General features: G+C 37.7%; 2 protein-coding genes across 2 annotated transcripts in view; one reads left to right on the top strand and one right to left on the bottom strand.

The window, feature by feature from the left end:
• Positions 1–13,233, bottom strand: part of LOC134546208 (equilibrative nucleoside transporter 4) — a 42,300-nt gene extending 29,067 nt beyond the window's left edge. Inside the window, exons 1-4 of the mRNA XM_063388821.1 lie at positions 12,745–13,233; positions 4,407–4,561; positions 4,188–4,316; positions 3,376–3,450 (exon numbers count right to left, since the gene is read on the bottom strand). Coding sequence (XP_063244891.1) covers positions 3,376–3,450; positions 4,188–4,316; positions 4,407–4,561; positions 12,745–12,914 — 529 coding nt within the window. The 5' untranslated portion in view covers positions 12,915–13,233. The remainder of the gene's footprint in view (positions 1–3,375; positions 3,451–4,187; positions 4,317–4,406; positions 4,562–12,744) is intronic.
• Positions 13,234–13,237: 4 nt separating this feature from the next.
• Positions 13,238–16,183, top strand: part of LOC134546209 (WW domain-binding protein 2) — a 39,416-nt gene continuing 36,470 nt past the window's right edge. Inside the window, exons 1-2 of the mRNA XM_063388822.1 lie at positions 13,238–13,469; positions 15,177–15,351. Of these exons, the coding sequence (XP_063244892.1) occupies positions 13,414–13,469; positions 15,177–15,351 (231 nt within the window). The 5' untranslated portion in view covers positions 13,238–13,413. The remainder of the gene's footprint in view (positions 13,470–15,176; positions 15,352–16,183) is intronic.

Raw genomic sequence — 16,183 nt, 5'->3', positions numbered from 1 at the left:
TCTGGGATTGTTTTTTTTCTAACGTTTTATTTCTTTATTTTTGTTTACCGACGCTAAATGAAACCTAATATTCCGTTTAGGACCGGCCCATAATTTCAGATATTTTACAAGCCATATTTTTAATTATGTAATTTTAATGAGCTTTAATGTAAATTTAATAATTCAACGATTTAATAATTTAATATAATTATAATATATATGTGAATCAATAGGAGGTTATCAATTTCATGTTATAAGCATTACCAGTCAAATAAACATATAGATACTAATATCTAGACGAAATCACACCTCGTTTCTTTTTTTTTTTTTTTTTTTTTACTTTTTGAAACTAAAAGAATCACCGTTACAGCAGTGTATGATAAAAGGTTAGCATTGATATGTAATTTAAACTTATTTTACAACACTGCACAAACGTAACAAATGTCAGCCTCATCCGCATAGACCCTGCCTCAGGCGAGGAAACTGTATGCATCTTTACATTTCTTACACCAGTACGTAAAAATAATCTTCTGGTATTTTTCACGGTACATGGCTGAAAACAGCCCCAACACGACCAAAACAGAACCACGCCAGATTTCAGACCAAGAAAACTGACTGTGAATCCCGACAACCCATCAGATACATAAAGAAGGTTAAATAAAGTAGTAATATATATTTTGTTTTGTAAAATGATCCGCTGAGTTTCACTTTATTGTACTTTTTATGTAACTTAGTTTATTAACCAAAAACAAAACTCAATTGAACAGATATACCTCAAGGATGACAATAGGTCGTGTCATTTTAAACATAATTTAAATCTTGCAATATTTAATTTATTTTTATGGGTTGTCAGGGAGTTATGATTTTCGGTCACGTGACTAAGATCAATACAATGGATTGCATTTCAACTAGTGACATGGAGTTAACATTTGAAATAAAATCGCAAGCATTTGATTGCTGCTTAGTTCTATAGCTTCTTCAGATACCAGCCATAATTTACCCATGTCTTTCGAGTATTCGAACTATGTGATAAGCATTTCATTACTTAAGACCATAGTAGCATTTTTATATTGAAATTCACACATTTATTTGAAAGTAATTGTTATCGTTTAACAGTTAATCAAATTTAAAGCAAAAACAATAAAATTTAATTCGATGTAGCAAGAAAATGATTATTACAATTATTGAACGAATTAACACCTTCTTTATTTGACATGTTTAAAATTTATTTTTAATACATAATCAAATATTATTCAATGTTTTAAATTACAACTGTCAGTATGATACGTGCTGATATCAGGTTTATGGACGAGAAGGACACAGTTTTGCCATAAAAGAAACAAATGATCTCACTACACATTCACCATATCTCATTTCCAACAAATAACAGATATCTGTAGGCTTTTTTTATGTAAAGACAATATCAACATGAATCTTTTAAAAGTATGTTCAAAAAATCTAAGAACTTAAATTTAAAAGCTGCAACAGCTGAATTCGATGTCTTGGAAATTTCTGGAATTTGCGGTGCCAGTACAAACTTATTGCTTTCTGGCTGACGTAATATAGATATTTAGTAAGTAACAACAAAATATTTCGGAGGAAAAATCTAAAACAAACCTTTGTAGGTATGCTCGCATCCATGATTATTATTGTTTCGAGTTTTAATATATAAAACTCTTTAAGACCTTTGGATTTTTATTTGTAGGTATGTATCAATAAGCGTTACAAGAATTCTGAAAGTATTTAAAATTCTTTCAGATAATTAATATTAACTAAATTTATTTCATAAAGACTTTATTTAATAATATAAAATGAAGATTTACTCAGAATTTAACTCATGCCAATGGTAGGCTATGCTATATTTTATTTATTTAGTACAAAGTTATAAATAAGAACAATGATCCACAATACATTACCTAACTATTTTTTATAAAATACAATCATTATCAAATTGTGAGTATCAACAATAGCACTCTAAAACTTATAACAATTATTTAATTCTTATATTAAATATTATTATATTAAAATAATTTAACTTTTATAGCATCTATCCTGAAGCATGTTTGCAAAAATATTTTGTTTATGAAATACATTAATTAATATTGGTTTATAATTTTTCATTAAAATAAATAACAGAATTTTGAAAAATAAGTGTAAATTATAGCCGATCCCTCGCGGGTTAATGCAACTTTTCGATACACAATATTGTTGCCAAACACATAGGCCTATTCTAACAATCTGTCATCCCATATAGAAAAATTGGATAGTGCGTTTTGTTAAGAAAGCATACAGCAATCGCTGCTTGAGTTGTAAGATTGGCCTAATAAATTATTTGATTACAGTGAGTTATTTAAAATGGATTTTTTTCGGGAGTAGTAATATTTTAAGAAGGTAGTAAGTATGTCTTAGGAGGTATTGTATTTAAGGAACACTGAAACATTGCTTTTGTTTACTTTAGTTATTATTGGTTTATTGTATTTTTAAAAAAAGTTAATAGTTGAAATCATTTAAAAATATTGTAAACTTAAATCTCATTTATCGCTGGCACGAAAGTTATAGAATCTGGTATTAAAATATGGTAGTTTTCCGTATGGCACAATTCCGCCTCGCCTCTTCGAAACAGGCGGAAAAGTACCATACCAGAAAGGTTCCATACTTTAAAATCTCATTTATCTATGGCACGAATGTTATTGAATCTAGTAGTAAAATATGGTAGTTTTCCGTATGGCACAATTCCGCCTCGCCTCTTCGAAACAGACGGAAAAGTACCATACTGGAAAAGTACCATACTGGAAAAGTACCATACTTAAATGTATAATTTATAGCTGCCACGAATGTTTTTGAATCTTGTAGTAAAATATGGTAGTTTTCCGTATGGCACAATTCCGCCTCGCCTCTTCGAAACAGACGGAAAAGTACCATACTTAAATATATAATTTATAGCTGCCACAAATGTTTTTGAATCTTGTAGTAAAATATGGTAGTTTTCCGTATGGCACAATTCCGCCTCGCCTCTTCGAAACAGACGGAAAAGTACCATACCGGAAAAGTGCTATACTTAAAAAGGACACGTGCTGCTATCTGGCATCATTTGAGTTAACCTAAGAAACTGTTGGAGTTGACAGCGCTGTCTACAGACGAATTCTCCACACTATTCTGAGAAAAGAGGCGTTGTAGTCATTCCATGGAGTGTGTAAAAAAATATGGCACAATTCCGTCTCGTCCTTTTCCAAGTATGGTACTTTTCCAGTATGGTACTTTTCCGTCTTTTTCGAAGAAGAGAGGCGGAATTGTGCCATACGGAAAAGTACCATACCAGTATGGTACTTTTCCAGTATGGTACTTTTCCATCGCCCCCCATGTCCAGCATTCACAAATTAAAAAATGTTGCCTTACTTTCCCCCGCCATGACAGCCTGAGTATATCTGCTGGGCAGCATGCTGGTGTAGCCATAGAAACTGGACTGCTGGACTGCAAATTCAAACAAACTAAACATTCACCAAGTATTGATCATTTACAACTTTAACATAAAATAGGGCATATTCATTGTATCTTCACTTATCAATTTTTACCTTTTTTTTACATTAAGTTTCACAAAATTATGTTCTGCGCATCCTGTCCGAGCATCATAATGGAGAAATTTCTCCATGCCACACTATTTCCATTTTAGCAAACCTTTTTTTTAACTCAATTAGATTAAGAAGTTAATTGGCAATCTTCGTAACTTCTGATCGATGTTTGTATTGGTTTTTAATTACAATAACCAGTAATAAGTTTTGCATCAGGGATAATAACTCACTTCCTACCCTAAAGGAGTTCTATTAAATAGCAACCTGTTAAATTTTAACATGTAAACCAGTGAAAAAATATTGGAAGTAACAGTTATAAGAAATAACACAGTGATGTACTGCTTCTGTTGACTTTTTTTTCCCACAACAGTTATCTAGATTGTGAAATGGGAAGTTTCACGTACTGTACTCACGGTAATCACTTTTCATAGCGACATAAAAATGATTCCACAGTGCACAAATACATTGTCTTAACCATGCGCCACCTTACTCCATCATAAAAATCAATTCTAAATAAGTTAAGAGGTATGCATACTGTTATAACTAGTAGAGAAGTTGGAGTAAATGCTTCTTCAGGGGGAGTTAAGAGGATTGCCAACTAGGTTGACAATATGTATATTCATCATGTAGGGGCAATACCTGTACATCCCAGTGAGACGACAGCCACTGCTACTAGGTTGATGGTGTAAGAAGTGGCCGCCCCAAATATTTCCCACCAGATCTCACAGGTAGCCACAAAAAGAAGCGTGATAAACGACACAAGGTAACCTGCAATGATGGGGAGAAAAAAAGTGTGGGTGTTTATTCATGGATTTTAACACGCAGTCTGTTGGTAACATGAAGGACAGTGGAACTTACCAAATGTTATTCTTGTGTTGAGAGAAAGTGTTTCCACCAGGACATTGTTGGCAAGCACTGCGAAGAACGCCATCACAATGTAGACGAGAGACATGTCGAACACTATGGTAGTGCCGGGGTACCTCGCTTGGAAATAATCCACTGCTATGATGAAACTGAAGAATAAAATTGTAAAGTGTGGCTTATTAGTGTTTGCGTGGACTACATACATTTATTGGATCTTCTACTGTTGATTCAACATAAACAGTGGGTTAAGGGAAAGCATGTCTACCAGCAAATGCACATCGGCAGGACCAATCAGGCATTTTCCCAGAGCCAGGGGCGTAGCCAGGGGGAGGTTTTAGGGGTTAAAATCCGCCCTTAGCACCATATCTTTAATTAATTTCTTATTCATCACTGAAACAAATTTATTATAATTAATAAAATTTTTACCATTACAATATTTAAATTTAAGAACCCAAAACTGCTAAACTAGCACTATTTTACACCTTAAAATCCAAATTTTCCCGGGGGAGGACCCCTGGACCCCCGCTTTAATACGGGGGGGGGGGGGGGGGGGGGGGGCATGCTTCTTCATAACACAAATCCTGGCTACGCCACTGCCCAGAGCACCAGTTTTTTAAAGGGCAGGAGAATTTGAGATGAAAAAAAAAGGGATAAAAATTTGAGAGATGTGAAAAAGAAATATTTTAATGTACTGTTATGATTTCATTTCCAAAAATACATGTCAAATCTTACAATTTAAAACACAACAGAAAGATGCATGCGTGCCAAAAGAAGCCTAAAGATTATCTGCCCAAGAGAGCTAGCTACCTGAAATCGGGGCCTACACATCTGCACATGTTTCTCTATTCAGTACTTCTAGATATCCTTTTGAAAATTATTAGTTCACATTTGGAACAGTTGTTTCTGCTTAAGGCCTCACATGTTTCCTGTTCAGATATTGCATGATGCTGGGAAATAATTATAAAAATAATAGGTATGTAATTATTAAAACCATCCTTATTTCAATTTGTATCAGAAAAAAATTAGCCAATCTCATTGATGACCAACTCAAAAGTTTACATTTTCAATAACTTTGTATGCAGCTAAATTAACTCCATGTAACAAACTAATTTTGTTTATAAATTTAATTTTAACAGTTTATATTAGTGTGAAATGATTACAACAATGACCAGTATATTATTTCCACTAAAATAATTATTAGCCTGTTAGAAAATTTGGTCAAAGATTTTGTTGTAGTACGTAGGTTACACTGGTCGAAGTAACATCTCACTAACTGCGACCAATGTGACCGTACAATTGTTTTAGTGTTTGCCTTGATAAAGCCTAGCCCTAGCAGGGTCAAGCAAGCCCCTCCCAAACCAAAATCCTGGATCCGCCACTGATTGTCCACCATCAAGATGATCCAGTGGTATCAAACCCAAGGTTTTTTTTTTCTTTGCAATTTGGGAAACATGTTGTTACTGTGAACCAATGGGTTTTCTCAGGATGATTAATTTTCCCTATGAAAGCATTTTTGTCACTGCTTCACAATCACATTTTTCTAATGATCACGATGTTGATAAGACATCATAAACCTTAATTCACAAATGAGCACACAATAACTGTTAGCATGTGTTTAGAGAACTCGAATATCAAAATACTACAAACAAATTATGTCACATATTGTGGAATTTTTTTCATTTATAGGATCATAATAAATTGATACTTATTTATTAGAATTTTTAACATGCTCACCAACAGTCATAAAACTTAAATGGTGGGCATGACACAAAGACAAATACATATTAATCACTGCAAAGGTACCTATGGACTCCCACCACCATCGGTACCCTAGCAGGCAGAATATCCGCAGATGGCCAACACATGAGGATAAGAGTACCACACATTAGCAGTGATAACAACAGATACAAACAAACACTAAGACAGTAAATAAAGACAAACGCAAAAACATAACATAACATAAAAGGACACAAAAGAACACAAAAATTGCTTATTCATAATTGCTAAAAATAACAGACATGAACTTAAAACTAAGCAAGATATACAAAATCAGGTAACTATAATATTAAAGAACTGAAGTGATTAAAATTTAAAAAAAAAAAAACAATAAATACATAATTGAGAATAACTCGTGGCAAAAGGATAATTAAAAGTATGATCACAGTATGTTAAAATGAAATGTCAAGTTTGTTAAAATTAGAAATTAATACATAAATTATATAATTTTTTTTATTGTAAGTACTGTATATAATGTATGGAATTGTAGAACTTGTAAGTCCTGTGTTAATGAACTGTCCTGTGTGGGAATGAACTAATGAAGAATAACCATTTTTGATCATGTTTGCATCTAGGTATGCTCTACGGTCAGAAAGTGAAGCTAATTTAGGTGGTGGAAATTGTTTAAGATTGCCAACTTTTAACAGTTTGTTTTGTTTATTTTCAAGTTTTGCGCTATCGGATGAATTTGTTGAGTTCCATATAACTGAACAGTATTCTAATTTTGATCTGATTTGGGATATACAGAGTAAAAAAATATAATCAGGGTTAGATACATATAAAGTAATATAATTGATTAAGGCTAGAGTTTTATTATTATTATTATTATTACTTAACCTGCAATTGGGCTTTCACCCGGTGGCAAGAACTCCCACTCACTCCCCTCTCCCCCCCCCCCCTCCATCAGCTTTCTCCTCAGCTCCCTCCCATCCCTGACCTCCACCATTTCCTCCCCCAGCCCATTCCACTCCCTCCCCGTCCTCACCAGGAAGGTGTTCCGCCCTCTCTCTGTCCGCCTCCACACCCTCTGGAGCTTACATCTGTGGTCTCTTCGTCCTCTGTACTCCCCTCTATGTACTTTGCTTCCCAATTGCCCCCATCCCCCTTCCCCCTTCAGCACCTTGAACATCCTGACCAACCTTTCCACTCTTCTTCTCCTCTGTAACGTTTCCCACCCCAACTCCTTAATCATTTCCGTTGGGCTATGCAGTTTCCCATCCTGCCCCTCCCTCCTTCTCCACATTCCCATCACCCACCTAGCCGCTCTGCGCTGCACCCCTTCCAGCTCCTTCACCTCAGTCACCAGGTAGGGGTCCCAGACCGCCGCCGCATACTCCAACATTGGCCTGACCAATGTGGAGTATGCCTTCTCCTTTGTCCTCCTCCCAGCTCCCTGCAGGGTCCTACCAAGCAACCCCAGCGCCTGCCTTCCCCTCCTGACCACCCCCTCTATGTGCTCCGCCCATCCTAGGTCATTTTTCAGTGTCACCCCCAGGTACTTATATCCTGCTGCCTCTCTTATCTCCTGCCCCTTCCAGTAATATACATTTCGTGTGACTTTCCTCCTCTTTGTAAATCTGACAACTTTTGTCTTACCAACATTCAAGGACATTCCATTTTTCTCCGTCCATTGCTCCAACCTTATCAAGTCCTCTGTTAAACATCCCCCTTCCCCCACAACCTCATACACTACACAGTCATCTGCAAATAGCCTCCATCTGGCTTTCATGCCCTCCCCCAGATCGTTTATCATAATTGTGAACAACAGAGGCCCCAGCACACTCCCCTGTGGCACCCCCGACGTCACTTCCCCCTCCTCGGAGCTTTCCTCACCCACTCTCACTCTTTGTCTTCTATTCCTCAGGAAATCACCCACCCAGTTTACCACCCTTCCATCCCTCACCAGCAACTCAACCTTTTCCATTAACCTCCTATGGGGGACCTTATCAAACGCCTTTTCAAAATCTATAAAGATTGCATCTATCTGCTTCCCCCCGTCCACCGCTTCCACCAGGTCTTCCAACAGCCCAGCCATCTGGGTCTCGCATGAGAACCCCATCCTGAATCCATGCTGCCTGTTATCCACCCACCCCAGATCTTCCATTTCCCCCTTTACGTACCTTCCTACCAACCTCTCCATCACTTTTCCTACACAGGACGTCAAACTGACCGGCCTGTAACTTCCTGGCTCCGCCTTATCATTTCCCCCCTTGTAGATGGGAACTACCACTGCCTCCTTCCATTCCATTGGTAGTTTCCCCTCCTCCAGAGACTGCTTGAAAACCTCCAACAGGTACTTCCCAATCTCCCTATCACCCAACTTCAAATGACTATTCCCTATACCATCTGGCCCAGCTGCCTTTCTCCCTTTCAACCTCCTGATCACCTTAATTACATCTGTCAGTCGCAGCTCAAAGGCCTTCCTGCCCATTAAACTGTCGTCCTCTTTACCCTCCCATGCCTCCTCCTTTGTAAATACTGCCAGATATTGCTCCTGCAGTAAGTCTGCCTTTTCCCTGTCCTCTGTATATTCCTGCCCCCCTCCTCCTCTGAGAACCCCTATTCCCTCCTCACCCTTCACTCTTCTTATGTATCTGTAGAGCTCCGCCCCATTTACCGTCCCCCCTTCCCCCATCAGCTGTTCCATGTAAGCATCCCTTGCTTCCCGCGATTTCCTCCCTAGTTCCTTCCCAAGCGCCTTCATTTCCGCCTCTATCTCCTCTCCCCCAAGCTTCCTTGCCCTCGCATGCAGCCTCCTACATTTCCTTTTCAACACTTTCAACTCCCTTCCATAGTAGGGAGGGTCACCTCCTTGGCCTACCCTCCTCTGAGGTACAAAACGTGTAGCCATCTGCAGCAGAATATTTCTTAAGGCAGCCCATCTACCTTCGAGGTCCTCTATATCTACCCATCTACTGTATTCCCCCTTCAGGAATGCCTCTGCCCCCACTCTATCAGCCTTACCCCAACAGTTTACCACGTTTCCCCTCCTTACCCTTTTCTCCCTCCAGCCCACGTCTAACTCCACTACTGGGATCCTGTGATCACTGATGCCCTCCATTACCACACTTCCCCTGACCGCCTCCATTGGTCTCACAAGTACCACATCCAACAGGTTCCCGTCATCCTGCTCTCCTCTCCTGGCACCTTTTCTGGTGCTTTCAGTCACCACCTGCTCCAGTCCTCTGTTTGCCAGTTGAGATGCCCATCTCTGTTCCCTTGACCCCATCCCCTCCGGCCCCTTTTCCCATGCCACCCCTGGCATGTTCAGATCCCCCGCCACTATCACCCACTTGCCTTCCCCTAGCATGTCCAACCTGTCCTGCACCTCCCGTATGGCTTCATCCCCTTGCCCTGGTGGCCGGTACACCGCAATCAGCCGTACATTTTTCTCTCCTACCTGGAACTGCATCTCCAATAACTCCGCTCTCCCCCCAACCCATACAACCCTACCACAGAGTCCCTCTCGCATGCACACCATTACCCCTCCTCCATTCCTGTTCCTGTCCCTTCTAAATATTTCAAAGTGTGCTCTCTTCAGTTCCCCATCTCTAATTTCCTCGTCCAACCATGTCTCCACCGCTACAATGATATCCGCCCCATAGGCTTCCACCCTGCCCCAGAACTCCTCCACCTTCTTATATATACTTCTACAGTTTATAACTGCGACTTTTACATATTGGCATTTTCCCCTTTGCGCCTCTGTCCCTTCCGCCCTGATACGAGTGCCCCTTCCCCTTAGAACCCCGATTTCCAGCACTCTTGCAGCCCTATCCAACTCCACCCCCCTCTTTCCTCCTTCCTCGCTCCCCGTCCAACCAATCTGAGTTTTGTTGACTTTAGCTGTCACCTCCTCCCTAGCATTGCTATCGGCTCTATATTCACAATCACCCCCCTTCTCTCCACCTTCCTCACTATCTAGTTGCTATCTTCTTCCCTGCTGCTCAAACCTTGCCCTTTCCAAATGGCCAGAAGTCTCCCTTCCTAGCAGGTCTCCTAGCATCCATTTTCCCCTCTCTGTTAGGTGAACCTGATCCCTGCCCACACAGTCCTGCCCCACCCATTTCCTGCTATCTACCAACATGGCTCCCAAGTCCCTACACACCCTCTCATACACCTCGCTGACCGCCGCAGCCTTGACATAGTTTATACCCCTCCTTACTAGTACCCCACTGACCACAACTCTGGCTACAGGGAACTTCTCCTTCACCTTGCCCACTAGCCCCCTCATATCCTCCTCTACTTCCCTCCCCACCACTCTACCAGCCACATCATTTCCCCCTACATGAACAACCACCACCTTAACTTTACTGCTTCCTTTCATGCAGCCTACCCTCTCCCCCAAGTTCCTAATCTTTGCACCCCCAAACGCAGCTTTATATATACTTCCTTTCCCCACCCCCTGCAATTCTACCCCCTTCACAATAGAGCTGCCCAGGAAAATCACTTCGGGCTCCTGTCTAACTATTGTACCCCTTTTCGTATCCCTGCCCTCTTCATGCCTGTTCACATCTACGTTGCTTGTACCCACAGCCTTACTGCCGGCCTCCTCCCGCACCCTCCTTGCTACCCCTTCATTCTGCAACCTGACACCTGTTTCCTGAACTTCCCCAGTACATGCCTCTGCATATGTGGCCTTAACAGCTTGAGTCCTTACTTTCTCCCTCCCTTCCAGCTCCTCCACCCTCCTGCGCAGCCTATCTACCTCCACATCTGCCTCCTTTCTCATCTGCCTTTCCTTCTCAACTTCCTCCTTTGTTCATCTAGAACTAGTGATTAGATGATTCACCTGCTGTAGAACATATAATTTTGCATCTAAATAATTCCAAGATCTTTAAAAGAGGAGGATTTGGGAATTACAACTTTGTCCAATTTGTAATCAAATATAAATGGGATTTATTTCTTCATGAACGAAATAATTTTAGTTTTGTTTTTCTTAAGAGTTACTGTATTAATTTTACACCAATTGAAAATTTAATTTATATCAGTCTGTAATAATAAACAATCATTAAAAGAGTTAATGGTTCTACAAATTTTAGATCAGCAAACAATACCCTTGTGAAATGATAAAAAAAAAAAAAAAAAAAAAAGAGATGTCATCTATGAATATATTAAAAAGGAAAGGAGAGAGGGTGGTACACCAAAGTTGACTAAAGAAAGGTTAGAATTACAGTTGTTAATAGAAACAAAAAAAAATCTATGGATAAGATAGCTGGCAAACCACGTTACAAGACTAACAGTAAGACCAAAATTAGATAATTTGTCAAGAGATATATGGTACATGTAATTTTATAGTAAATGGGATTAAGGAAAGTAATGACATTGGTAGCTAACTCCGTAATGACAGTGTGATAATTTGTTTTTAATATTTCGAAAATTATTTTTTCAAAATTTTTTTAGAGACCATTAAGGAGGGATACCGGACGATAGTTGGAAATATTTAATTTTGAACTGTTCTTGCTATTTTCCATTTATTATTTTATTTATGAGTCTTATGGCTCACATTGAATAAATGTTTCAAAATAAGTATTAGTAAGTCAGAACAGACTCTCAGGATAAAGTTGGGCATTCCATCGGAACCAGAGGACATGGAAGATTTTAAGGACTTAATGCCCCACAGCACAAGACTATATGAAATAATAGGAAGAGCTATTGTATAAAAACATAAACTGAAGCTATTAACATGGTATTTGTTATTGGAAGATTCATAAACTCTGAAAAGAATATTTGGCAAAAACATCAGATAGCAAAACTGAATCATTCGCAATAACACCATTCACTTTCAATAAGTAATGTTCATAAAAACCATGTCTTATTATTTTGACAACTAGCACCAAAATTTTTTGGGATTTAACTAAATATTATTAATAGTTCCAGTACAATTGATTTTATCACCACATTTAATTAAGATTTTGACTTGTTTCTGGTACTGTGAGAAACATGAATAGTTGTGGTACTTATAATTATTTCTTTTGTTAAATTTATGAAAGTTCTTTGATTTAAGTGCTGTATTAACTCTCTGGAGAACGAGCATGGGTAATTATAAGCCTTTAAATTTATCACTGGAATGAAAACATTGATGTTAAATAAACAAGTTAACTGTTCAATTACATAAGTTTTTGTTATGTCCAGTATCTTTTGACATATTAAATTAAAACAGCAAGCATCATGTACCACAAGATCAATGTATACAGGATCATGTCATCAGCATCAAGGGATACATGATATGAAACTTTTATGTTTCTATTTACAAAATGAAGTTTGATTTCAATTTATTTAGCAGATGAGTAGTGATTTCTTCCTAGTTTGATGGGTCACTGGTCCATCACAAATATACAGATGGATGGCAGCTATCTAAATGTGTTTATGGACTATAATTAATTGTCATTCAGCCTAACTGGAAAAATATGTTGGTGACAGGACACAAAAAAACATTGTTTTTAAAATTTTAAATCAGGATCTAATGCTGTGTATGGTTACACTTTTACAAAAGGTTTCTAAACAAAAAATTAGACCAAATTAGATATGTAGCTTCTAGGTACTTGTAAAAACTTGCCTGTTATATGGAAGAAGGAATCCAACACCAGCTAACACGAGAGCAAGATAAATACAATTGCACTTGTCAATTGGAGGTGAAAGGTGGCTAAATCCATTTGTAAATCTAAAATCATTTCCACCACGAGCTTTTCCCAGCTGGATGTATCCTCGGCTTAGATTCTCATCCATAACTTTTATATAATGGGCTGTGTAGCTCTATCAAAATTAGGCGTGTATTTAATTAACACTAGCAAAATTTAGACTCCTAAATATTAGGCTAATCATATTTTATAATACTCGCGAACGGGCTTTATTTGATCACCTTACAAAATGGACAATAAATCAACACTTGTTTATATATAAAACTGAACTTATCATAATGCTATTTATGGCCATTAAAACACTTATCCGTCTGTAGTCTTCTGTTATTTTACATGTTATTTTTACTAACTGACAGTGACTTAAAAGCTCTACGCAAGAGCAAAAACAGAACAAGAAATATGCTTTATCTACGCATGTCATACGAAATAATCGCATTGATTTCTGCGCCAAAAGCCGCAGGCGCATTACGCTTCGTTACGTCACGTCACGTGAGAACAGTTGACAATCGCCAGGCGTAGTTCGTGAACGAATAATAATTGTGAAATCGCCGTGTTCCGCTGTTTAGATTTTAAAATTGTTTCATGAAATGTCTCTAAATACAGCCCATGCAAATGGAGGCGTATTAATTCACGCTGGAGAATGGTAAGTCGAAAATGATATCGGTATTTAAATTTAAGTTGATGTGTAATATGTCTTGTCATTACGAACGTTCTGGATGTCATGTGTCTAAAAGTTTGATGTTTATGCTTTCTGTCACTTCTTACATGATTTTTAGATTGTGAAAATTGAAATTACTTAGCCTACAGTTTAATTGTATCTAATTGCAATGCGATAGTAGGTGTGTTCAATGTAAGAATGTAAGGTTATGTAAGGTAGTTAAATTTATCGAGGAAGAGTGAGGTAGTAAGGGAAGTTTATAGTTGGAAGGGCAGAAGATAAAGGACACAGAAGTAAGTTACCGGACCTTGCAAAATAACCTGGAATGGTCAGAACATGTTCAGTGGGTGATGAGAGGGGGGCGCTGGGTTTGCTTGTCAGGATCGTTCAAGGAGCAGTGAGGAAGGTAACGAAAAGGGCATACTCCACGTTGGCCAGACCAATGCTGTAGTAAGGGGCTGTAATCTGGGATCCCTACCAATGACCGAGCTAAGGTAGTTATTTCTAGAAAATTCTAGAGACTTTGTTGCATAACTAGTTCAGACAAATGTTAGCAGAGATAAATTGCTTAGTAAATTAATCTTAGCATCAAAAATCGTAACAATGAATCAAAATTCATTTGTTCGAATTTATTGATCTTTGCTCTTCTGTTCTAAAAATCTGTGATCTACAAATATATCAGGGTAATTGTGGAATGAATAATTTATTACATATGGTTTAAGTTCTGTTGATATTTGGGTCATTAGAAATGGGAATCTTAAATTTGGGAGTTACTGAGTTTTGATTAAAAAATTTTTGTTGAAAATATTGGTTTTAGATGCAACTGATCATGGTTAATTATCTTGCAAAAGCCTGTTGTTAAAGTTTGCCTTTTTTTTTTTAACATTCTGTAGTCACATATTTGTTTTATTTTGCTTTTTAAAGCACAAGTGGAGTGAGCACAGATGGCAGCTTTTATCAATACTTTAAAATAATTAACATCAGTAGCAAACACCTGGCTGGTGAGATCTGTTGTTGTTTGCTTGTAGACATATTTGCCATGTGTGAAATAGTACCATATTATCTTTGAAAGATTTGTGCAATGGGAGTGCATGACTTGAGTGCTAAGCAATGGCGTATGTCCAAAAGCCTACATCAAGTCAAATAGTACCATGTTGCGAAGGTCTTTGTATGCAGTCTGTATGCAGTCTGCATGCTCATGATCCATGACTTCTGCTGAGGCATAGATATGTTCTCCTATGATAATTCTAAATTCACTTGTATCTCCATGGATGATTCTCTTAAAGTACCTACTGCGTCTTTGTAAATTAACTGTCATCTCGTAGTTATCTTGAGAATGCCTCTTTGCCAGACCTGTTCAAGATTGCTGAAAGTTAAGAAGCAAGCCACAAAATGTAGGAGTCAGCAGTTCTTCTTCTGGATTTTAAACATTAAAGTACTAAACAGCACCGTGTATCAACTTGGTATAATATCAAGAACTGGAGTGATCTAATTGCAATGTAAATACAGTCTCGGTATATTGTACCATGTCATTTATTTATAACAATATTTTAAAACCATTATATCTTGGCAGAAGTTAGTCGTCAGCAAGGAAAAGTAATGCGTCATGGCAACCTGGTATTTGGGATTTGTTGAGCCTTGCTCTTTGCCCCCTTTTTCCTTGAGCCTCAAGAAAATTATTGTGTGTTGTAGCATTCTGCTGTTCAGCGACAATGTGTCCATGGAGTTCCACGGGCAGGACGGACCGGAGTTCAAGGGCACTAAGACGGGTCGTCTGTACCTCACAACACACCGCATGATCTTCAATGCCAAGAATGGCTCGGAGAAGATGCAGTCCTTCAGTTTTCCATTTATCACGCTTAAGGATGTGAGTTTGAGCTGCTTCTCATAACAATTGTTTTTTTATGGTGGCATGCTTATTTATTTTTATTTTCAAAAGGACATTTTTATAGTGAAAACTTTTGCTCACACATCACAAGCTCTTTAACTACTCTTTATCTACTGGATTACATTATACATTAGCCCACAAGAAAATAGAGACCTATGACCTTTTCAAATGGCCAAATAATTAGTGTTATTACATAAGCTTCGAATACATATGAATGTGTTGTTCAAATATTGGGTTCAATATTTTTGTCACTAAAGGGATAATGAAATAAATATTTTACATGCTTTTTATTTTTTTTTTGTAATTAACGGGTTTAAAATGTGGTAATTGTCAAAAATTTTGTGTTCCTGAATTTTTTTCTAATCATGTAAAAGGATATTTTGATATGTTAAATACTTCTCTGGTGGTCTAATGTTTAAACATATGATATGGTTAGGTTAAAATAACTTAGTTTTAAATATGTAGTTTGTTAGTTTAACAAAGTAATTGTTCTGTTTCACAAATCCAAATTTATCCCTTGATCCTGATGGCATGATCCTGTATACATTGGTCCTGTGATTTTGTTTTAATTTAGTATGTCGAAAGATCCTGGCGAAAAAAAAATATCACAATACTAACTAATGTCAGGTCTTGTGAAAATATTTCTTTGGTAATTAACTTATCATAATTTATTGTTATATCATAAGTTTTTGTTATGTCCAGAATATATCAAGGTACGCAATTTAAACAGCATCATGTTTCCCAGGATCAATGTATACAGGATCATGCCATCAGGATCAAGGGATAGTGGATATGGAACTTTTACCATTAA

This window comes from Bacillus rossius, chromosome 1 (assembly GCF_032445375.1).
Source record: "Bacillus rossius redtenbacheri isolate Brsri chromosome 1, Brsri_v3, whole genome shotgun sequence".
Taxonomy (NCBI): Eukaryota; Metazoa; Arthropoda; class Insecta; order Phasmatodea; family Bacillidae; genus Bacillus; species Bacillus rossius.
This window is presented reverse-complemented; position numbering and strand designations above follow the sequence as displayed.